The sequence below is a fragment of the Lepisma saccharinum genome, chromosome 6 (assembly GCF_977018435.1).
Source record: "Lepisma saccharinum chromosome 6, izLepSacc3.1, whole genome shotgun sequence".
In the NCBI taxonomy this organism is placed as follows: domain Eukaryota; kingdom Metazoa; phylum Arthropoda; class Insecta; order Zygentoma; family Lepismatidae; genus Lepisma; species Lepisma saccharinum.
The window spans coordinates 11520328-11545210 of NC_139234.1; the positions used below are offsets into that span (position 1 = coordinate 11520328).

General features: G+C 36.6%; 1 protein-coding gene across 3 annotated transcripts in view; it reads right to left on the reverse strand.

Annotated features, from left to right (window-relative positions):
- Sur (Sulfonylurea receptor) overlaps positions 1-24883 on the reverse strand; it is a 147269-nt gene that overhangs the window by 50223 nt on the left and 72163 nt on the right. For all 3 annotated transcript variants that reach the window (XM_083123523.1, XM_083123522.1, XM_083123520.1), the window contains exons 5-9: positions 22869-23123; positions 7210-7347; positions 5870-6032; positions 4134-4312; positions 2139-2273 (exon numbers count right to left, since the gene is read on the reverse strand). In XM_083123523.1, the coding sequence (XP_082979649.1) occupies positions 2139-2273; positions 4134-4312; positions 5870-6032; positions 7210-7347; positions 22869-23123 (870 nt within the window). The remainder of the gene's footprint in view (positions 1-2138; positions 2274-4133; positions 4313-5869; positions 6033-7209; positions 7348-22868; positions 23124-24883) is intronic.

The window sequence follows — 24883 nt, forward strand, 5'->3', positions numbered from 1 at the left end:
TTCAACATTTAATCCAATGAATAAATGTTCCACTGTTTCCAAAATCCCCAAAATGAGATTTTTATGTGAGATACTCCACAACAAAGAGTTCATGACCATGGATGTCTGTAAGGGGGCAAGGAGGGCATGGCCCCTCCCCTGGAAAATGAAAATCAACCAAAAAATTACATATTTCACACACATAATTTCATTTCAGCCACAAAAATATGTGTTAAAAATGCATGAACGTGATAACTTTTCAAATTGACGAGATGTTTTTTGAGGGGATAACACCAGTATGGGGTAAAATGTACCTCGTTCGCCCCCTGGAAAAAATACCTTGCTTGCCCCTCCCTGGGAAAAATCCTACGAACGTCCATGTTCATGACTAAACTTTCCCCCTAACTTTTAGAGCTTTTTCTTGAATGAGCTGTGTAAAAGTTAACAACAAAATAGAATAACTATGCATTTAAGTTTACTAACTATATGAAACATATAAAAAGTATTGTAACAATCATGGTGGATATTCCTAAATGAACTGTTTAAATTCAGAGCATGAACATGGTTGAATTCTCTTCTTACACAAATATATAATAATTCCACATAACTTCTGCTAAAATATAATATAAATAAATTATAGACTATACATTTTGTAGGGAGTTTAATGTTATTCCTGTTCCATACAGTTACAGGCTTGGTGGTCAAGCATGTAAATTTAAGAAATCAAAGGCAGTGGTGGCTGGTGGTGTTGCTCTATGGGTGTGCACTTCAGTCTCGCATCCAGAAGAAGTGTAGTACCACCCCTGTCAAATACTCACACCCGTTTTTGCATACATAATGATGCTAAATGTATTGGCAACCCAAAGTTTTGATCATCTTTCACTGAAAAATGAGGCTATGACAGAGTTACATTCCATGATTTTTCTTAACACGGATTTTTTACAAATTTCAAATATTTCTGACATTTTCCAGCCAATCATGAGAAGAGCGATGTTATTGTTCAATATGTAATTCAATAACCTGACAAAATCACTCAAAACATGGAAATACCGATCTACAATATCAATACTATTGTCGATTTGCAAAATATTTCGTAAAAACTTCCTCACCCACTCCACTGATATTAATGAACAAGGAGAATAATAACTTTGGCATACATCCAACTACCACATGGAGGAAATCAGTTGTAATCCAATATTAAATATTAATTCTCTGCTTTCGCTATGTACAGTTTTCCTATTCATCATGAAAGCAAACACTTTGCACTGAAACAGGAACGACCTTTTGACAGTGCTAAACAATTTTGCAATGCAGCAACAGCCACACAATGCAAAACAGCTGACTGATTGATGTATGCTTCCTATGCACGGGTTGATAATTTTGCTACTGCACCACAGGTACCATTTATTTTGGCCAAGATGCACTAAGCAAAGGCAATACCAGACATGTTTAAAACACCCGTCTCGCTTTCAGTTACCTCCCTCCCCTTCCCCTTGTTCCTTGCTCGGGACAGGATGAGAGGGACAATATACAATCGAGACTTCCCTTTTCTAAAGAGAATCCCTCAATTTGCAATGATGCATGGGTTCCTTCCAATCCATCACGCAGTCTCGAATGGAATGGGTTTGCAACACTACATTTGCTAACACAGCGACTGCTGTGTTCATGGGGTTTCTTTATGATGCAAAATCCCCAGGCACGGGCCCCAAGTCAGAAGACCCAATCAGCGTTCTCTACATGACTGCTGCAACAGCATCAGAGGAAAGGAAACTCGCACAGTGCAAGCCGCGAGCTGCCTCAGTCTACGTGGGTTGAAATCACTGACCGCTTTCTTCTTCACAATCTCTCTTGGTGAAGCGGCATGGGAACACTTTATGTTTCGAAGGAGACAGAGTTCAATGAATAAGTATAACAATAATAATTTGCATTACAGATTTATTTGGGTGTGCATGTGTGAAGGCAGAAGCCACTACTGATCAAAGGTACATCTTAACATTTTAAAACGCCGCATGTAGTATATGTGAAACACACCATAAATTCCTTTTAAAATAGACTAAAGAACTTCCTTCTTCATACTAAAAAAAATACAAAACAATGTATTTAAATTCGAAATATATCCTAACACAAGTGGAAATGAAAGTATATGATGTAACAGTTACCTTTGGAGTTGCTGCATTGAGAGAAACCTTAGTCCTGTTGCAAACATTTGGATTTGGATTTGGAGAGGAACTAATTGGAAGACAGCTGGAGACCTCTGGTAGGGAGAGAAATTCTTCCAGACGCTTTGTACTAACCTACATAAAATGAACAATTTATAACTGTTGCCTTAGAATAATTTCATAATTTCTATTGGATTTCTATTCACATACACACACATATACTGGGTGGTCCAAAAGTCACGGAATGGTCACATATGAGAAATACTCATCGAATCGGAAAATGAAAAAATACGTGTTTAATAAGTGAAAGAAAGCTATTCAATGATATCACACTTGGGGTGCAACTGTGAAATTTTAAATAGAAACTCCCATTTTGTATTGTAGAATCGGAAAGAGGACTTCATTCCGAGCCCAACAAACATCAACCATCCTCCTAGCTCAATTAGGAACGGAGATATGGTGATTTTTAATTTTCGGAATCTGGGGGGTCAATCGTATACTCTATTGAAAGGTCTTGACGTGCAGATTCCGAATCTGCGATCGCTTTCACTCTAGCTCAATTAGGGGCAGAGCGGCCCTTTGAATATTTTTAGGGTTTTATGAAATTTTCACTTCTTTTTTTCCCCTCTTCTCTCTCTCTGAAAAATTTAAAATCACCATATCTCCGTTCCTAATTGAGCTAGGAGGATGGTTGATAGCTCGTTGGACTCGGAATGAAGTCCTCTTTCTGATTCTACAATACAAAATGGGGATTTCCATTTAAAATTTCACAGTTGCCCCCACCCCAGCCCCAGGGGGTGAGGGTGAGGAATCAAGTGTGATATCATTAAATAGCTTTATTTCACTGATTAAACACGTATTTTTTCGTTTTCCGATTTGATGTGTATTATTCACGATATATGACCATTCCGGGACTTTTGGACCACCTGGTATATATACATTGCAGCACCTTATAACTATTCTGAAGAACTTTAAATTGCTACAATGTACAAATATAATGTCAACACTGACAGACATCCGTCTTTCAGAAGTTACTTTTATAAAGTAACAGAGTTACAGTTACGTTTTTTGAAAAAGGAAACCCAGTTACAATTAATTTCTCACTTTGAATTTGAACCTCAGCTAGTTACCATTACTTTACAAAGTAAGAAAGATTACTTTTATCATTACTTTAATCTAGATAACTCACATAATTGTGTATCATATATGAACTGCAAGCAGACTGTTCTTTCTCTTATTGATGTGTGACCATCTAATATTAATATTAATTTTCACCAAATTATAACAATATAAACTTTGCTGTATTATTTATATTTACCATCACTTTATTGAGACTTTTGGCTAATCATGATTATGAAGATTAGTAATAAAATGGTTAAATTGATGAAGTACACTCGCAAAAAACAACCATATCCATGCTGGGATTGGAACCTAGGAACGTTGGTAGCTATCACCAAGCCAGCAAAAGAAATCATGTGAGAATCAGGCCTGAGTTTCGACTTTCAATCTCACCAAAAAACTTTCTGGGTTCTGGTTTCGACCTGGGCATGGTTGTTCTTTGGGAATGTAACTTCATCACTTTCATGCAATGATCATTGTGTGGTGAAACGTGATGCTAAATAAGAAAAGAACAAATAAAGATAAGAAAATAAAAAGTAAATTATTATATTTGAAAAATACATCAAAACATTTACTCAGGAAAAAGAGGACTGTACCTAAAGGTTAGTATGTGTAGATATTTTTTCTAGAAATCATAATTTTGTACATTACTGTATGGAAAAGGTTACTATAAAAGAAATAAAATTTAACTTCATTACTTGTTATCTGAAAAAGTAACTGGGTTACAGTTATTCATATCAAAACTAACATGTTACAGTTAGCATTAATCAAAAAGTAATTGTTACTTCTGAACACTGACTAAAATCAGCACAAATATAAGAATCATTATCACTTCAGGGTTATTGACTCATACTGTAAAATGTATTCAGTACTCACCATGGCATTAATAATAATAGGAACAGTAACAGGGAATATAAAGAGAGGCACAGTGAGTTGGTTGAATAGAGCTAGGCCAGCAAACACATTTCCTGCTGACAATGATGAAGTCTCAGTTGCAAAGTACACTCCAAATGTCACAAGAGTCACCAGGACTGATGAAGCATGTGTCAGAAATGCTGTAAGAGAAATATTTATGTTAAAAAATATGTATATTAGGAACACCAAAGTGAATCTACAATTGTATTAAGCATCATTACCAAATATCTGCACTATAGAAGCTTTGGAATCACTACTCAGTCAGAGGATAGCTATCAGGGTGCAGCTGTTTCATGAGCTCCCTTTAACATTTGTTCAATAACTTCTGTACATAATTGAATTTAACCCATATATTTCTTAGCATATCTACTGCATTTCACTACTTTTCATTGTGCATTCTAGTTAATAACATACAAGGTAGAGTGTTATTTCTTATATTTCTGTTATTTAGCATAACTTTTCTGCCACTTTTGGCTAATCATGTTGATGAGGATAATTGACAATTAGATTAAATTGATGAAGGAAAACTAATGAAGAACACCCACGCACAGGCTGGGACTCAAACATGGGAACTTGGGTGGCACTTTGCCAACTCAGCCACCAAACTGGTTAAGGTAGCGAACCAGTTTGTTCCTGCAAGACATCACGTTGGATAGAAATAACCCACACCATGTTTGTAATGCGAGTTAGTGCTTGATTAGGTTTTAGTGTCCTCCGCTAGCAACGGTTGGAACACAAGCCCAACAACAGAGGATTATACTGGTTGTGAGTCCAGATGTCCGAGTCATGTTAGTCTGCATCCACTTCACACACACCCACACAATAGCTGGTATCAGAAATTATTCCCATTTCATTCATATTGATGAGGTATAATGAGTAAAGTTAGAGATGAGGCTCGTTTAATGCTCTCTTTACTCTGTTCATTAACCTGTCGCCTTCATTGACTGTCTTTAGTTATCCCAAGAATGCGATCCGTGCTGAGGTTACGAAAGTAGCCTCGCCGATAGAGAACTGGAGGAGTAATAACCTCTAGTCTGGCAGAAGTATAAAAGAGAAGTACGGAAGGACATCGCTCTCAATTTACTCATATACTACTTTCGATACAATTGGTACGGGATAGCGGAGGAACATTGTTCAGAGTGGAAGTACCGACTGACATGTTATGAACGCAACTTACATCTTCATCTAGGACAGGAATCTTCAGGAACAACGGGCAGGTATGATAGTGTGGATAGAGCGTTCTCACTCAGTTATAACTCATATTTTCCATCATTGACCGGGGCGAGCCTTTTTACAGTAGTTACGAACGGTAAACCTCTCGCTTTATAATTTGATACATCCCGGTGACTCTTGATCCCCAATCTTCATTTGAGTCACACTTCAATATATATTGTTCAAAATATTTATTATTTAATCCATTGAAAACAATTGAATGCCTTATAACATTGTGTGAGAACCAGATAAAAATAACTCACTCCAATTTATCAAAATTACCGATATGTATTCTTAGAAATACGTTCGACTTTTAAGAAGTCAGTAAAATGGAGAAATGTGATTAATTTACTGCTAAGGATTAGAGATGGAGATACATCGATCTCATTCCAAATAGAGCTCTTCAGAGGAGATACATTAAACAAGACCAAAAACTGAATTTTTGGAGTTATGTTCCTCTGGTTCACATGCGAAGCAATACGTACTCATGAGTGCCCAGTACAATGAGTCCTTGTCCAGAAGCTTCAACTCCTGATTTCTTATAGAGAGAACCTTCTTGTAAAATACATTCTCCCAGCCATACAGCTTAAGAAGTTTTATTCCCTGAAGGACTTCATTTATCTTCTTCATTCTCTCATCACTTGCTTCCTGCAATGAAATTTACTTGCTTCAGTACACAAATATTCTTTGCTCTAACTAAAATATCAAAGTAACACATCCTCAGATTTGTACTGCAAATGACATTTCAAAATAAATTACTGTTGAAAACATACAAGAGCTTTGAAGGCTATTTACAGAAATATATAAAAAAATACATGCAAGTCATTCTTAGATAGACAACTGTCATTTTTGGTTATTGATTACTACAATTGAAGCAATCACAAAAGCAATGATGAAACCAAACATTTTCGGTATCATAGATGTAAATTTAGAATTTTTTTATTCCATGAAACTCCATTTGGAAGAACAATGAGGAAGAGATATGTAATATGGCTGATATGTACAATTTCTTTGAAATATTATGTTTGTCACTTATACCATTGGTCATGGAACTACTTAAAATTTCTTAAGTCATGCCTCTGCTACTAAAATTAATATATTTATGTCTTATTAATAAAGTAATATGTATATCAGTAATCTATGCTTAGTCCAAGTAAAATTGGACTCTAACTTCCAGGAGAACAAATATTTTCCTTGATTGAGATGAGTAAAGTTAAAACAAAATTTTAGAATGTACCTAAGTGTAAAAACCAATATTGCTCCCCCATATCAAGTATGAAGATTTTTCAAAGACATAATAATAAACAAAACTTATAATAATGATACTACTGCTGCTACTACTGCTATTGCTAGTTCTTCATCAATTTTACCTCAAGAACCTGACTACAACAGAAAAATTCCTTATAATGAGCCGCTGACATACCTGATCATCTTTCCCACTCTTTTGGTCTGAACTTAAGAATGAAATGATCATTAAATGTCACAAGCATTTTAGCCTGGAGTAACAAATAAATTCCAAAATACGTATATTACATTTTCAGCTTCACAAACAATCTTAAGTAATTTATTTGTGACATGGTAATATATTATTTAAAGCCTTATATTTTAAACATTTACAATGGACACCTGATTTTCCTGCATCATATATTAAACCTTCCCTTCAAGGCAATGTGTTATGAAATTTTCTTCGATAACATATTGTACCACTTCATAAGGTCTTTAGACCTGACTCTTAAAAATATAACCAAGGTTCCACTTACTTTGCTTAAATGAAATATAAACTCTTTCAAGGTATCAATAAGTAACAATGTAATTCCTTACTTACAGATATGGCTTTAGAATTGGATGACATTTTCTTCCCAATTACGAATTGCAGAGGAGTCATTGTTAGAATGCAAAATGCAGCACCTATAATTGCACTCAGTCCAAGCTTAGTGTGAAGCAGGTACATAAGGACACCTATCTGGCAAAGGAAAGATATGTTTCTAGTTGAATGCAGTCAGTCATAAATAATAAGTCCATACAATCTGTGTGAAACTTGCTAAAAGTTTCATATGACATGATTAAATGTACTAGTATATGATACTTGGAATTATGAATTATTTGGAGGGTTGAGTCTATAATAATCTGCCAATACCACTGAATCAGTATCAGAAATCACTGGCTTGAATTTAATCACTATACTTTTCCAAAGTCAGCCTCCCCAATGGTGCAGTGGTAGCATCGTTGCCTTGTAATCAAGTGGTCCCAGCTTCGATACCCGGTGGTGGCACATAATGTTTCGGATTTCACTTTAAACTGTAGGTCCAGTCCCGATTAGCCATCTGTGCATAAAGTGGACTTAAAACACCAACTCAATCAATCTATCAATTTTCAATTTTCCTAAGTCCAAGTGTCTAGCAGAGTCAACAAAAATGATATGCAACATTTTATTATCCTGCAAATTATGTAAAATGCATAATGTATTATTTTTGTGACAATATTGTGGAAGAAATGTAATTTGTGGTCCAATTATTATCTCACATGCAATTATGATTATTTCATAACAAAATTGCAGTAGTTTGTTCTTTGTAGCCGATCAGTGGTGATTCATTCATGTTGAATTGATGAACTTTTAGTCTTTTTTTTTTTTTTTCTATTTGTCTCTAAGTTTCAGAGACTGGTTCCTTCTGCATCCTCAGGGTGGTGTATTAACTTGTCATCTGTTAGTAGTCTCTGAACACAGGATGTGTTTGGGGAAGGTGTCAATATGCATGGTTATAGTGTAGGTTACAGTTGCACGTAAGCAGCACTGAAGGAGATTCAAATGTAAATTCTCAAGTAGATTACTTCAAGTGTCAATCTCAAAATTCTTTGACAAGGTGGAGCATGAGACACAGCAAAAATTATTCTCCCTGATACTTTACATTCAAAAACAGGTCTTACCCAGACCGAGACAATGTGAAGACTCAGTTACTGATATATTATCCTCCCAGACACTCTGTTTATATCACACCTCACACTATAACCACGTATACTGAAACCTTCCCCAAACACAAGATATGTTCGGGGACTACTGACAGGTGACAAGTTAGAGACAAATACACTATCCTGAGGATGGAGACAGAATCAGTCTCTGAAAAATAGATACAAATAAAAATCAGAAACAGTGGTAAAAATTCCGACAATTCAACTTGTAGTAGATTAATATGACATAGTTGCAGGGGAAAATTTATTTGTCAACATTTATAAATATTCTGAATTTCGTAGAATTTAAACAATTTACAAGTATGGATATTCATACTGGTGGGGATCAGCAGCAGTATCAAGATCAGTTAAAAGTGGTATTCACTGATTAATTGATTGATTTGTTTTATTTCACTTTGCTTTTCTACCACTTTTGGCTAATTGCGAAGGTGAGGATGAATGGTGATAAGGTAAGTTATAATAGCAGTTTAATATTTTACTTTATAAAGCATATTTATAGGTTGCTTCATAATTAGGACCTATTATAAAATTGATGAAATAACAATCATGAACACACAACGAGAGCACACAAAATAAATCCCACAGAGGATTATACTGGCTGTGAAACCAGATGCCAAAGTCTCGTTAGTATGCAAAATGTAGTCCAGAGTGTACTACATAGTAGAGAGGTGGACATTTTGGTGTGTTCAGAAAGGCTCACACCTTATGCCCCATCAAAGTGGTATTCACTCAGCCCTATTTACTTGTAATGTAGTTAAAAATAATCATAGGTGCCACCAACTTTTGGAGGTCAAGCACTTCCCAAATTTCCCAAAAGGAGCAAATTTGATATATACAGTGCGTCCATTTCGATCTGCAGCCGAGAGATCGGGAGAAACGTGGCGGGCGGCACTGACGGAGATGCCGACATTTGAGGCCTGTAATGCCCGCTTATTTTTGTGGACATCTTGCAAAACGAGCACTAACCTGTGTTATAACACGCAAAAGTTCTTCTGTAATTCTTCCAAGTTCCACCCTTATATACACAAATAAATACGCTTTAGAAATTATATTAAGAGCCACAGATAATACTCTGTAAAACATTTTAATCATAGTTTTGACCAGTAACGTCCTGCTTAAGTTTATATCCTTGAAAGAGTTTTGTGTCGATGGGGATCGTTTGGAGGTTTCGAATGTGCAACACTGTATCAAGATTACGCTGCAGACGAACCGTTAAAAGCTAACGGTGTTCGTGAGCTTCCTTGCAATCCGAAATCTCCTAGCTCAAGTTTTTTGTTCCTTCGCGACTACAGAGCTGTGAATATAGTGGCAGGCAGATGTAAACCAAGAGCGTGTTAATTTCGTACTGTGCGTAAGAGTGTTATTCTTGGTTACTTGCCGTTACTTGTTTGTGTTATTGCAGTGTGTATGTGTGTTGTGTCAGTCAGACGATTGGAATGCCAGCCGCAAGGTTCACGTTAGAACAAAGAATTTTTATGTATGACACTTACGTGAAAACAGACTCGTGTTGAGACGTGTGTAGGCAATTTGTACAGAAATTCCCAGGCGTTTCACCTCCACATAGAGATACGGTTAGACGTCTTGTCCTTAAATTACGAGAAACTGGATCGTTAAATTTCATAACACCTAAGCAAAATCGACGGATTCTAACCGAAGCAAAACTCGATGAAATTGGTGCAGCGTTAGAACGTTCTCCAAACAAACCTCTACGCCGTGTTTCACAGGAGATGGGCGTGTCAAAATCATCAGCACATACAGCCACTAAGCTACTAAAATTAAAACCGTACAGAGTTTCTATAGTGCAAGAATTACGGCCCCCTGACAACGTAAGTAGAGTAAATTTCTGTAATTGGGTTTTGCAGAATATTGTAGATGGTATTGTTGATACACAGTTAATAATTTTTTCGGATGAGGCATGGTTTCACTTGCGTGGTCATGTTTGTTCACAGAACAATAGATACTGGAGCACTGAAAATCCCCGAATAATACACGAAGTTCCGTTACACGATGCAAAAATTGGTGTGTGGTGTGCTGTAAGTGCCAAAAGAATAATAGGGCCTATATTTTTTGAAGACACAATAAATTCAGAGAGGTACCGCACACAAATACTCGCGCCGTTTTTTCAGTTGTTATCAGATAATGAGAGACAATATGGGTATTTTCAACAAGATTCGGCCACAGCCCATACCGCCGCTGATTCTTTGGACGCTATAAGGGAGGTGTTTGATGACAGAATAATTTCAAGAGGTTTATGGCCTTCACGTTCGCCAGATCTTACCGTATGTGACTATTATTTGTGGGGAACCTTGAAAAATAGAGTCTACCGAAATAACCCTCATAGCATCGACGAACTAAAAGACAATATAAGGGCAGAACTAGGAATAATTACGGAAGAAGAACTTTAGCGTGTGAATCAAAATTTCATCAAACGATGCCAGGAATGTGTGAATGTAGGTGGACATCACTTTGAACAACTCTTATAACACAGGTTAGTGCTAGTTTTGCAATATTTATATAAATGTCTGAATATGTCCATAAAAATATGCGGGCATTACAGGCCGCAAATGTCGGCACCTCCATCAGCGCCGCCCGCCACGTTTCTCCCGATCTCTCGGCTGCAGATCGAAATGGACGCACGGTATTTATATGTATAAAAAAATATAAATATGCTGACCAAGGCAGTAATTTATTTTATTAAAAACATAAACTAAATGTAACGTTTCAACCTTCTAGCAAGGTCTTCATCAGACTCTGTATCAAGTACAAAAGTAACAAGATACCAAAAACAGGGCATTATATATACACAAAACATTACTCCCTCCAGACTATTAGAAAGTTGTTTGGAACTTTCTAGCAGGTGGCTTTCACTAGTGAACCCTACTTTCACCTAAAAGGCGAAAAATATATACTTTCATATAGAATGTGGATTGGGCTTTATATCTCACGCTCTTTTTCCTTCATTTTCTTCCTTCTCCTCTCCTCTTTCTCTCTTGTCCTTTCCACTCTTTCTAACACTTTCTTCCATTCTTTGTTTAACTTCAGTCCACCATTCCAGTTCATTGTGTCTTCTTCACCTTTCTTCTCTATTTCCTTGGCCTCCTTCCATTTTCTCACTAGCATTCTCTTCTCCCTTCCTATTTGCTTAGCCTCATCCCACTCTATGTCATGTCCTGTTTCTCTCGTGTGTTTAAATATCGCATTTCTCTCTCTCTTAAGTCGTACATCATCCCTATGTTGTTTCAACCTATCTTTCAGTCTCTTTTTCGTTTCTCCTATGTACACACTCTGACATTCTTTACATTTTACTTCGTAGATAATCCCTTCCTCTTCTCTGTTTTCCTTTTTCTTGTTTGCATTCTTTGCTATTCCTAAAATGCTTCTCCCTCCCTTCCTGTAAGTTTTAATGCCCGCTTTCCTAAGCACTTTGCATATCTTTTCTGTGGTCTCCCCCATACTCCTTATTCCAAACCTCCTCTCTTTTTCTTTCTCTTCCAATTCTCCCCTTCCTCTTTTCTTCCTTCTTCTGTTTATGTCCAGTCTATCCTGCTTCTCTTAACCATTCTTTTCCAGCTGTTTCCATAGGCTATTTATTTTGCCTTCTTTTTCACATTCCTTCGTGCATATTTTCGTTATTCTGTCCTCCATATTCTTTATGAAATTTATTTTTGTCACCTCACTTACATCACTTCTTTTGTGGCAGAATACCCCTGCTGCACACTTCTTCTGATGTCAAGCGGTTTTAATTTCTTCTCCTCTATTCCTTTTCATCAATATATCAAGGTAGCTTAACTTGCCTTCTTCTTCTATTTCAAGTTCCAATAAAATCCCTCTTTCTTCATCTTGTATTTCTTTGGCAAAAATGTCGAGCTGCCTTTTGTTCCCTTCCATACGCCAAAACAATCGTCCACATATCTGCAAAACAGAATTATTTTGTCACCTCCTTTTTCTATCACTTTCTTTTCCCATTCATTCAGGGACGGCGACAGGGGTGGGCACGGGTGGGCAAGCACCCACCCAAAAATTCCTGTGCCCACCTGGTTGCCCACCCAATCAAATTCAATAAGTACATATACTAGGGGATATATGAATGATTAAATATTTAAGTGTAACCTGGTGTTAATAACATGTATATTTTACTTGTGAATATTATCTATGCCGGAAATGTTCACATATTATAAACCCATAAAAAGCCACTTTTTGTCATTGTTGAAACAAAAACTGTGATCAAATGAATACTTCCATGTTTAAAAGCAGCTAGTAGGCTTAGGAGGCTCAAGATTATGCAGGGTATCATCAAGATTAAATCAGAATTGAGGGTGAACTTGAGGGCTGCAGCTCCGGGCCTCCACTACGTATATATATATTCCGGCCTGGCTATGGTTAAAATAATCTCCAAATAAACAAATCTAAACATCATCTTAGCGTTACTTCCACCAGCAACTTTTATTATAAATTATTTCGACTTTTTAATTAATATTAGAATAATTTAATCAAGAAGACTTAGTTAGATGGGCAGGCGAATGTCGGAGGAAAGAATAGTTTAAAGGATTCTTGTTGGGAAACCTGATGGTAAGGGACCAGTAGAAAGGCTAAGACGAGGATGGAGGGATAACGTTGAGATGGACCTAAAATAAATCAGTAAGGATAGGAAAGATTGGATTGATCTTGCCCAGGATAGGGACAGATGGAAGGCTTGTGTTGCTGCAGCCATAAACCTTCGGGTTTAAGTATGCTATAGAGCAGGCATGTCCAACGCGTCGATCGCGATTGACCGGTCGATCTCGGGGCGTTTGTTGGTCGATCGCAGTTATCTATTGTAATTATACGAATATACGTTATTTGAATTCAACTTCTATAATGTATAATGGCTGAGTAGGTACAGATTTTTGCAAAGATTAACGATTGATAGTAGTTCACTGCCTGTTGTGACAATAAAAAGTAGATCACTGCTTGATTGAAGTTGGACATGTCTGCCATAGAGTATAATATAATTTTAATTAGCTCTGCATTGAAATTCCAGAAGTGTCCCTTTTTTTTCATTACAATTTTTATATACCTGTCATCTTCAAATATCAATATGGCATACGAAATATCAACTTTATATTCGTTCTACTAATAAGAAGGAATCACAACAATCACTACAATACCGAAGTGAATAAATTGTAATAAATCAGTTATATATGGAAAAAGCTACAGAATTATTCAATTGCTAATGAGTGGCTTATCCTATTTAGAAATCCTCGTTCCACACATAAATTTTGTCACATGAATCAGCCGAAAATGTCAACAGAATCTGTAGATGCAGCTGAAGTAAAGAAAAAAAAGTTATGTCACGAAGTATATAGAAGACGATTTTGTTAGTTCGTTTCTAAGCCCACTTTTATGCTCAGATAGGCTAATCGGGATTAAACCTACAGTTTAACGTGTAGGCCGAACCCGTGTGCATTGTGCTTCCACCAGAGGAGGGGGAATCGAACACAGGACGTCTTCATTATAATGCGACAGCATTATTCCATTGGGGGAAAAATATACAGGAAGAACTCGCACCAAACGTGGCATTTTAACACCACAGAAGATGCGTCTATTTTAAGAGGGTGATTGCCTGAGACAAATATTTGAGACTTTCGGAAAACAACGTAATTATTCACGGAGTTAGCTGCCTTGATCCACTAATGAAACGCTGTGCAATTGAAACTACCACCTCAACTTTCTAAGAGCTCGAAACTCGATTTTTGGAAGAGTAAGTTGTGGTTGATTTGTTTTATTTAAAGTCATATTTCTGCTAATTTTGATAATGACAACGATAAGGTTCAATGGTGATTAAATGAAAGTAACGAAGGGACGAAAACAAACACATGCTGACACTCAAAATACAAACCCTAATAAATTATTACTTTGACAGTGGTTCCAAGCGCCAGGGACTCGTTGCCCTGAAAGAATAAAGTTTCCAGGGTATGCTGCACAGCAGGGACGGTGCCAGAAATTTTCGACCGGGTGGGCAGAAGTTCCATAGTGATAGATTAGGGTGGGCAGTATAAATGTAAGACCATGTATGTGTACGTAAGACATATGTATCCCCCTCTCTCTTTTACACTCCCGATTTTCCACTTACTTCTTTTCCCTTTCCTTGTTTTCCTCTTTATTCTTTTCTAATCTATTCTTGCATCTTGTTCCATTTCCTTTCGTTTTGTCTCTGATGGACACAATTATTTCAAGGAAGTGTTTACCCATGCGCAGCCATACATTCTAATCACATTCTTTCATGCATGTTAATACAGTGAAATAAATGTGAATTAGGTTTAAGCTTGTGTTGCAAATACAAGGCACATACTTGATTTTATGTATTCGGCGACAATGATAGAATGTGCGATGGTAGACAATCGTGAAGTTTCTCGTAATTTAAATGCATGTTCCTGAGCATAGTATTTTCATCGTATGAGTTTTTAACTGAAAGAGTTTTCTTACTCCTTGGGAGTCACTTTTCTTAGTTTACAAGGTTTGTACAACTGACAAATCTATCTGAATGTTTGTAGTAGCGGCGATTGGGTGCCAACATTTGAGGGACAAGGACAATATACTTTTTCTTGGTAGAAAAGGCTTAGCATAAAAAGGCCATAGTGCAGGGGCAAAAAGTGGCAAAATTTGGCGAGGGAACCGCATCCCCCACTTCCCGGTTCTCCTAATCGCCGCCACTGAATGTTTGGATTAAAATGAACGTCTTACTAGAAATGATTTAAAACACACACGGAAATCAAATTCTTTGTTCATTGTCCATGAAGTATTCCTAGGCTAATGAAAGGCTATTTTGACAGAATATCACTCACAAACAAGTAAGATCGAAAAATCTGTTCAGAATTGAAGAGATTATTAGCTAAGTTGTTATTCATTTTCTGAACTGTCATGTTACTAATGCGGGAGAAGCAATACACGTATGGTTGGTTACATGAACATATTTTTTGAGGTAACAAAATGATTTAGAACACAAGGAATTCATCGAAGTTGATCACCGTGCCAGTAATAATTCATCTATTTTTCATAATGACTTGGGTTGCATGGCGTGACCATTTCGAACACACTAGAATGTCAACCTCTATCCTGTGCAGCACACCCTGGAAACTTGATTTTTCAGGCAAGGAGTCCCTGGTGCTTGGAACCACTGTCAAAGTAATAATTTATGAGGGTTTTTATTTTGAGTGTCAGCTTGTGTTTGTTTTCGCCCCTTCGTAACTTTAATCTAATCACCTTATCGTCGTCATTATCGAAATTAGCAGAAAAATGACTTAACCTTTAAACAGCCAATGGGTCATATATGACCCATGGTGCGGATTACAACATTCACGTGCTTTTAGGACCTTCATACTTGTATGTGAGGTTGTAAGCGCTGACAGATGTTGAGACAAGACATTGAAATGTCATGTGGAAGAAAACCCACCCCCCTCCCCTTTCTCTAATATGCAAATTAGCTATTTTTAACCAAAATGCAGGATTGTACATATTGCTTCATATTTCAGCTTGTATGAGAACTAGAACTTGAAACAAGTTTCGCTTTGTTGCAAAAGGTCTACTCTTTGAAAACAATGCAAATGTTTGCGCCCTTTTTCCAAAATAACGGGAGAAGAGGGTGCAAACGCCAGATTTTTTTTTCATTGAAATTTTGGGACTTGGCCCCTCCCAACCCCGTTTTTCTCACTTGGGCTTTCTAAATTGTACACGGTCACGTGCTCTGATGTTTTTGCTTTCAAACAAAAGTTATCCGAAGTAGATTGCTCAAATAGTATCCGAGATATAACGTTTTTCTGAAATAAGTGTAAAAATTTAAAAATCGCGCGCAAAGGCTGCGGCGAGAGAGGGGTTACTTTCGAAAACCGGCTCGGCTCTTTAAAGGTTAAATATAACAAATCAACCACAACTCACCCTTCCAAAAATGGAGTTGCATTAGTTCATACCTCTTAGAAAGTTGAGATGGTAGTTTCAATTGCACAGCGTTTCATTAGTGGATCAAGTCAAGAGAGCTAATTCCGTGGACAATGATGTTGTTTTCCGAAAGTCTCAAATATCTTCCTCAGGCAATCACCCTCCTAAAATGGACGCACCTTCTGTGGTGATAAAATGTCACGTTTGATGCGAGTTCTTTCTGTATATTTTTTCCCAAAGGCATAACGCTGTCGCATTATAATCAAGACGTCCTGTGTTCGACTCCTCCCTCCTCTGGTGGAAGCACAATGCACACTGGTTCCACGTTAAACTGTAGGTTTAGTCCCGATTAGCCTATCTGAGCATAAAAGTGGATTTAAAAACAAAGTAATAAAATCGTCTTGTGGATACTTCGTGACGTAACTTTTTTCTTTACTTCAGCTGCATGTACAGATTCTGATGACATTTTCGGCTGATTCATGTGGCAAAATTTATGTATGGAACGAGGATTTCTAAATAGGATAAGCCACTCATTAGCAATTGAATAATTCTGTAGCTTTTTCCATACATTACTGGTTTATTAAAATTTATTCACTGCAGTATTGTAGTGATTATTGTGATTCCTTCTTATTAGTAAAATGAATATAAAGTTGATATTTCGCATACCATATTGATATTTGAAGATAAGAAGTATATAAAAATTGTAATGAAATAAAAAAAGGGACACTTCTGGAATTTTAATGCAGAGCTAATTAAAACTATATTATAGTCTCTAGGTTTATGGCTTCAGCAACAGAAGCCTTCCATCTGTCCCTATTCGGGGCAAGATCAATCCAATCTTTTCGATCCTTGCCGATTTCTTTTATGTCCATCTCAACGTTACCCCTCCATCCTCGTCTTGGCCTTCCTACTGGTCTCTTACCATCAGGTTTCCCAACAAGAATCCTGTAAACAATTTTTTTCCTCTGCCATTCGTGTCACATGGCCTGCCCATCTAAGTCTTCTTGATTAAATTATTCTAATAATAATAATTAAAAAGTCAAAATAATGTATTGTGTTGCCGGTGGAAGTAACGCTAAGATGATGATTTTATTTGTTTAGAGATTATTTTAACCATACCCAGGCCGGGATTTATATACGTATGTGGAGGCCCGGAGCTGCAGTCCTCAAGTTCGACCTAAATTCTGATATAATCTTGATCATACCCTGCATAATTTTGAGCCTCCTAAGCCTACTAACTGCTTTTAATCATGGAAGTATTCATTTGATCACAGTTTTTATTTCAATAGCTCTAGTACTTACTTTCACTTTCTAATGACAAAATTGGCTTTTTATGGGTTGATAATATGTGAATATTTCTAGCATAGATAATATTCACAACTAAAATATATATGTTATGAACACCAGAATACACTTATTTATCGAATTATTCATATATCTCCAAGTATATGTACTTATTGAATTTGATTGGGTGGGCAATCGGGTGGGCACAGGAATTTTTGGGTGGGTGCTTGCACACCCGTGCCCACCCCTGGCGCCGTCCCTGCTGCACAGGATATAGGTTGACATTCTAGTGTGTTCGAAATGGCCACCCCATACAACCCAATGAAAAATAGATGAAGTATTACTGGTACGATGATCAACTTCGATGAATTCCTTGTGTCCTAAATCATTTTGTTACCTCAAAACATATGTTCATGTAACCATACGTGTATTGCTTCTCCCGCATTATTAATATGACAGTTCTTCAGAAAACGAAGAGCAACTTAGCTAATAATCTCTTAAATTCTGAACAGATTTCTCAATCTTACTTGTTTATTACTTATGACGAGTGATATTTTATCAAAATAGCTTTTCATTAGCCTAGTGATACTTAATGGACAATGAACAAATATTTTTTTTCCGTATGTGTTTTAAATTATTCCTAATAAGACGTTCGTTTTAATCCAAACATTCAGTGGCGGCAATTAGGAGGAGCGGGAAGTGGGGGATGCAGTTCCCCAGCCACATTTTGCCACTTTTTGCCCCCGCACTATGGCCTCTTTATGCTAAGCCTTTTCTACCAAGAAAACGTATATTCAGGGGTACCCACAGGGGGGATTATGGCGCAGGCAGCGCCATCGAGATTCTTTGGGGGATTTTTTCCCTTCAAATAATGTAAAATTGAACATTTATATATTTTTCCAAAATACAGGTAAAAATTTTACACCTTAAATTCACCATATTTAATCCATTAGATGAAGAAAAGAAAGCGTTTAAGGTCATTATTGAAGGTGCGAGGGGGGGGATAAATATCCAACTCTCATATATTAGGCCTTAATTGACACATGGGTTCTAGGGGGCATTCTGAATTAAACGTTGGTGGGGACAGTATTCAACTGTAAGTCTTAGATTATGGCGGGTATTTTAGTTAGAGGGGCATTGAGCATTAAGGTATCCAATTCTTGTGTATTACTATTGTCTTAGACTGTTGCAGAAATTCTGGTGTGGAGACTGAGAATTAATTTTTTGGAGGAGGCAATATCCAGTCTTCAATATCAACAGTAAGTCTAAAATTGGCATGGACATTTTTTTGGTAGGATTGAGTATTAAATTTACAGGGGGAGATAGGAAGCTCTTGATAAAGTGTTAAATCTTAGATTGTCAAGGGATTTCTGTAGTGAAGAGAGATTTTGAACATTAAATTTTGGAGACTGTATTTAGCGATATGGTATCCACACGTTTTCGACCCCGAACGTGTCTAAGAAAGCATTGACACCCCGTTAAATTAATATTCTTGAAAGCCTGCAAATAAATGGATGTAAAAATGTTCTTGCTTGCTTCGCTCGCAATAATGTGTTTGTTACAACAATGCGTGTTTGGTGCTTTACTGAGGTGGATGTGAATTTTTATGCTATAGCTGCATTACAAAACATGAGCGATATTCTCCATATTCATTAGTAACATCACTTCTTAAAATATAGTGCTTAGTGTTGGTATACTGCTTATTTTAAAGCAGGTGCATCATTTGTAACAAAAAGCTAAGGAAAAAGTTACTTTCAGTGTAGGGATTACGATATAGTTTCAGGGCGCAAATTATATGATTTGGGGGGGGGATGTCATGGACGTGATTTTTGTGGGGATGCACCATTGGCCTTGGGGGGATGGGCACCCCTGCGTATATTGTCCTTGCCCCTCAAATGTTGGCACCCAATCGCTGCTACTACAAACATTCAGATAGATTTGTCAGTTGTACAAACTTTGTAAGCTAAGAAAAGTGACCCCCAAGGAGTAAGAAAACTCTTTCAGTCAAAAACTTATACGATGAAAATACTATGCTCAGGAACATGCATTTAAATTACGAGAAACTTCACAATTGTCTACCATCGCACTTTCTATCATTGTCGCCGAATACATAAAATCAAGTATGTGCCTTGTATTTGCAACACAAGCTTAAACCTAATTCACATTTATTTCACTGTATTAACATGCATGAAATAATGTGATTAGAATGTATGGCTGGGGTATGGCTGCGCATGTGTAAACACTTCCTTGAAATAATTGTGTCCATCAGAGACAAAACGAGAGGAAATGGAAGAAGATGGGAGAATAGATTAGAAAAGAATAAAGAGGAAAGCAAGGAAAGGGAAAAGAAGTAAGAGGAAAGTCGGGAGTTTAAGAGAGAGGGGGATACATACGTCTTACGTACACATACATGCTCTTACATTTATACTGCCCACCCTAACCTATCACTATGGAGCTTCTGCCCACCCGGTCGAAAATTTCTGGCGCCGCCCCTGCATTCATTCATAACCAATTCAGCCAATGCTGGGCTTAGGCTAGAACCTATATTCAGTCCTTCACTCATTAACATTATTTTATCTCCCATTATACTGTAACCGTTATTCCAAATGGTTTCCAGTGCCTTCACTACCCTTTCACTATCCCATTCTCCTATAATTTCCTTTCCCATTCTCTTTTTAATAATGTCCAAAACGTGTCCCCTCTTGATGCTTGGGAACATATTTTTACATCTAAGCTAAACATTGTCGTCTTCATCTCATTTAACTTAAGTCCTTTTATGAGGTCTACTACTTGCTCACTGTTCTTAACTGCTCTGCTTTCTTGCTGTGTTACTAACACTTCAATAACTTTCTTTAATTTCTTTTCCAAGGGTTCCAAAATATTGTTTCTGCAATTCATTACTGGTCTTAACTTTATCTCCTCTTTGTGTATCTTTGGAAAGCCCTTCAAACTTGGTAGTCTTCCTGTCTCCTTTATGCATTTCTTGAATCCACTCCTCCTACAGTCTTGTATGACCCTTTCTTTTATAGTTGGTTCTTCTTCTGTTCCACAAATCTCCTCATATCCGTTTTCTTTTAGGTCTTCAAACTTCCTCTCGTACCATTCTCTTTCCATCACCACATCATTTCTTTTCTTGATTTTCTTCATCCCTTCCCTTTCTTTCTGACTCAAATTATCTACTTTTCTTTGTTTTCCCATTTCTTTCTTCAGTATGGTTGCTGTTCTTCTTCTAATCCTGTCTCTAACTGGTTCTTCTTTTATATGGAGTACTGCTTCTTCAATGTCATATATAACTTCCTCATAATCTACACTTCTTTCTTTAACTTTGAAACCTCTTCCTAGTTTTAAAAAAGCTTCCTCTTCTTTTGATAGGTCTATGTTCCCTATTACCACAACTCTTCTTCTGGTATCCTCTTCTTCTTCCTCTTGTCCCCTTTCTTCTTTCCATCCTAGTCCCTCTCCTTTCTTCTTCAACTTTATTTTTATTTTCTCTCTAAATTTCTCCTGCCAGCTTTTCATTTTGTAAAATGTATATTCTCTCGTAAAAATGGTGAGACCATCTTCCATAGCTTTTTCAATTCTTTTAAGGTTCTCCTTAATTATTTTTATCTCCTTTCTTCTTGCCCTTATTTCATTCCATATCAGTTCTTTTTCCATTTTCTGAACCAATATCTTCCATCTCCTGGTATTGCAAACCACTCCCTTCTTACTTATTTTTAATCCTTTAGGTGCTGTGCCTCTCTCCAAACATTTTCTCAGAAACTTCTCTTGTTCGTCTTTGTGTATTTCTTTCCTCTTCAAGTCCTTCCAGTTGTTAATTTTCCTCATCAGCCTTGGAAAATGTCCAAACACACGAGAGAAACAGGACATGACATAGAGTGGGATGAGGCTAAGCAGATAGGAAGGGAGAAGAGAATGCTAGTGAGAAAATGGAAGGAGGCCAAGGAAATAGAGAAGAAAGGTGAAGAAGACACAATGAACTGGAATGGTGGACTGAAGTTAAACAAAGAATGGAAGAAAGTGTTAGAAAGAGTGGAAAGGACAAGAGAGAAAGAGGAGAGGAGAAGGAAGAAAATGAAGGAAAAAGAGTGTGAGATATAAAGCCCAATCCACATTCTATATGAAAGTATATATTTTTCGCCTTTTAGGTGAAAGTAGGGTTCACTAGTGAAAGCCACCTGCTAGAAAGTTCCAAACAACTTTCTAATAGTCTGGAGGGAGTAATGTTTTGTGTATATATAATGCCCTGTTTTTGGTATCTTGTTACTTTTGTACTTGATACAGAGTCTGATGAAGACCTTGCTAGAAGGTTGAAACGTTACGTTTAGTTTATGTTTTTAATAAAATAAATTACTGCCTTGGTCAGCATATTTATATTTTTTCATAATCATGGAAACAAGGCTTAATGGTGTTGTAATATGTATAAAGTGTTTACGTCAATCTTGTCTCTCCCCAAATATTGAAGTTCACACTACTACAAGTAAAAGTTACTTTTGGTGAGAAGTAACTAGTTACTTTCTGAAATGATACCAAGTCATGAAATTAACAGCTACTTTTACTGTTTCCTTTCGTGTATTTCAAAAGAATAAAGAAACGTATTATTTGCGGGAAAAAATATAAATTAAATGTTAACCTTCATATATTCATTTCTTGTGAGCAATTGTTTTTGCTTGCAATAATTTGTTCATGTTTAAGATTGACTTTGAATTTTCTTACCTATATAAATTTAGGTCTAAACACATGAGATTTGTTATTAGTGAATAATAATCTTTATTTAAGATGGCCATCAGTGAAAAAGAGAACTGCCTGGTTATAATTCATGAATAAAATGCATTGTATGATTTATATCTTCTAGGTTAACATAACTGTAAAAGTAACTTAGAGTTACTCTGACTGAGTTACATTCCAAAATGATTACCCATAACTGAGTTAGTTTTGAATAGAGTAAGTGTTATTCCATTACCATTAAATAGTAACTGCTTGAGTAAGAGAGGGGGTATCTAAAATTTTACATTTTGGTCATGTAATTAAATTTATGTAACATCAACACAAAAACAATGAGCTCACCATTTGAGAACTTATTACATGCTAAAAATATTATAACATATATTCGAAGATTTAAAAAAAAATAACATTTAATTATAATCTACAATTTCCATTTTTTTTACTTGATATGCATAATAGAAATTTCCATACTATTTTACCTAATACACATGTTATTACTCCATGTTTGAAAATGCAGATTGTATTAACAAAAAGCCTTTCAGTTGCTGTAGCACTGGGCAAATATTAGCTCAAGCAAACACTGTTTCTACATACCTTAAGAGGAATAGCCCACACATAGTGGCCGATCCAGAAAAATGTCATGACATTAAATGCATCATCAGACATGAGATTTGTGATTGTGCCTACATCCGTTCCAGAATTGCTCTTTTGAGGAACATCAACTGATTTCCTTTGAGGAGAGGCCTTTGCAGATTCAACGGACTTTTTCCTTGCATTCACTTCAGAAGATTCTGAATCCTCCCTTATATTCCAAACTGACAAGTGAAGGGATTTATTGTAAATAAGTGCCTGAAATAGAAGATATCCTTTTATTGAAATAACACGTGAATTATTAATAATATAATTTTAAAAATATCAGCGCCTGCCATATTGTTGCAAATGGCATAAGATTTAAGGACAATAATAAGCAACACAGCTTAACACACAATAATGCTTAAATTACATTGACTAAAAGTGCATAACTTTTTTTTAGCTAGATAACCATCCTAGTTAGTTTGGAATATTTCTAGATGTTTTGTACTCCTACACAGTGGTGGCGATTGGGTATCAAAACCGAGGGGCAAGGTGCCAAAACTAGGGAGGGGGGGGCAGGGGGGGGGGGCAAAGACAGTATATTTCCATTTGAAGATAAGGTTTAGCATAGTGTGTGGGCAAAAGTGGCAAAAAAAGGGGTCAACTGCCCCCTCAGCCCACCCAATTGCCGCCACTGTTCTTACATGTATGTGTACATCTAAAGCACATTTACTAGATTTATTATGTAGTTCTCTTTTCTTTTATACAGAAATATGATTCATTGAGAAAGTGAGTGAGCGTGTGTATGAGAAAGAGTGAGTGAGTGTATGAGTATGTGAGAGAGAGTGAGTGAGTGAGTGAGTGTGTATGTAAATAAAAGGAAGCTGTAAACACTTACCACACAAAATGAAAATTTCTATATTTCGCATCCTGGCAACATATTCACTGAAGAAGAAAAGATGGCATTGTACTGCAGTGTAGCCAGACAATGGGGGAAGACAACAACATGTGTTAGGAAGAAGATACTTTCACTAGTGTTTGACTATTTGTTGGATGGTGGGTGGGTTGTTAAAAGTGGCTGGGATTGCTGAGTGGCTCAGTGACCATCCCTACTTACACCCACCTCACTGGTGAAAGCTCCTTTTGGTCTAATGTCTGTTGCTATCTTCTCACTGGCTACAGTTACCTAGCTGAAAGGAAGTAATGAACTTCTAGCTAATGTAATTTATGCATTAAGCCAGTCTCATATGGTACTTAGGTCATTCGTCACTTCCATATTGACCTCCAGCTTGAAACTACCAGAAGATTGTTTATGTCTTCCATTAGCAAAGGCAGTAAGACTGTTGTTAGCAGTTTCCTTCGGGTCTACCTTAATACTGACCTTCCATCTTTGCTTTGACTTTTATCCAACAAAAATCCTGTAAACCTTTCTATCGTATCCCATGCATGTTACATGGCCTGCATATTGAAATCTTCTTTATTTAATTATTCTAATACTATCAGAAGGTGAATATATAGTTCAGTATTGTCCCATATAGCACTCAAATATCCAGGTGACATCTAATGCATGTTTTTGGATATGCATGCTGAAGGTCTGGATATCCAACAGATATCCAGGAAAATCCAGTAGACATCTTTTGAATATCCATTGGATATCCATATATCCATTATTTGGACTTTTCTATTTGTGTGTGGATAAAAAAAATTATATATTCTGGACATTTTCATATTTAAAGATTTGAAGTTTATTATATTTAATGAAAATTAGTGTAAATTTTATATGATCATCAGTAAAATCTGCTGCAGTTGATGCATGCAACATGTCCTAGGAGTTGTAGCTTATCTAGAATAAAGTAACTGCAAAAGTAACTTGGTTACTTTTTAAAGTAACAAAGTTTCATTTTAAAAAGAGTAACTCTAGCACTGAGTTACTTTTTGAACAAAGCAAATGTAAGGCTAAGTAAGTTACTTTTTAAGAAGTAATTTTCCACTAACAAATGGATGGTAGCACCAAGCAGTAAGCAAGCAACATAATG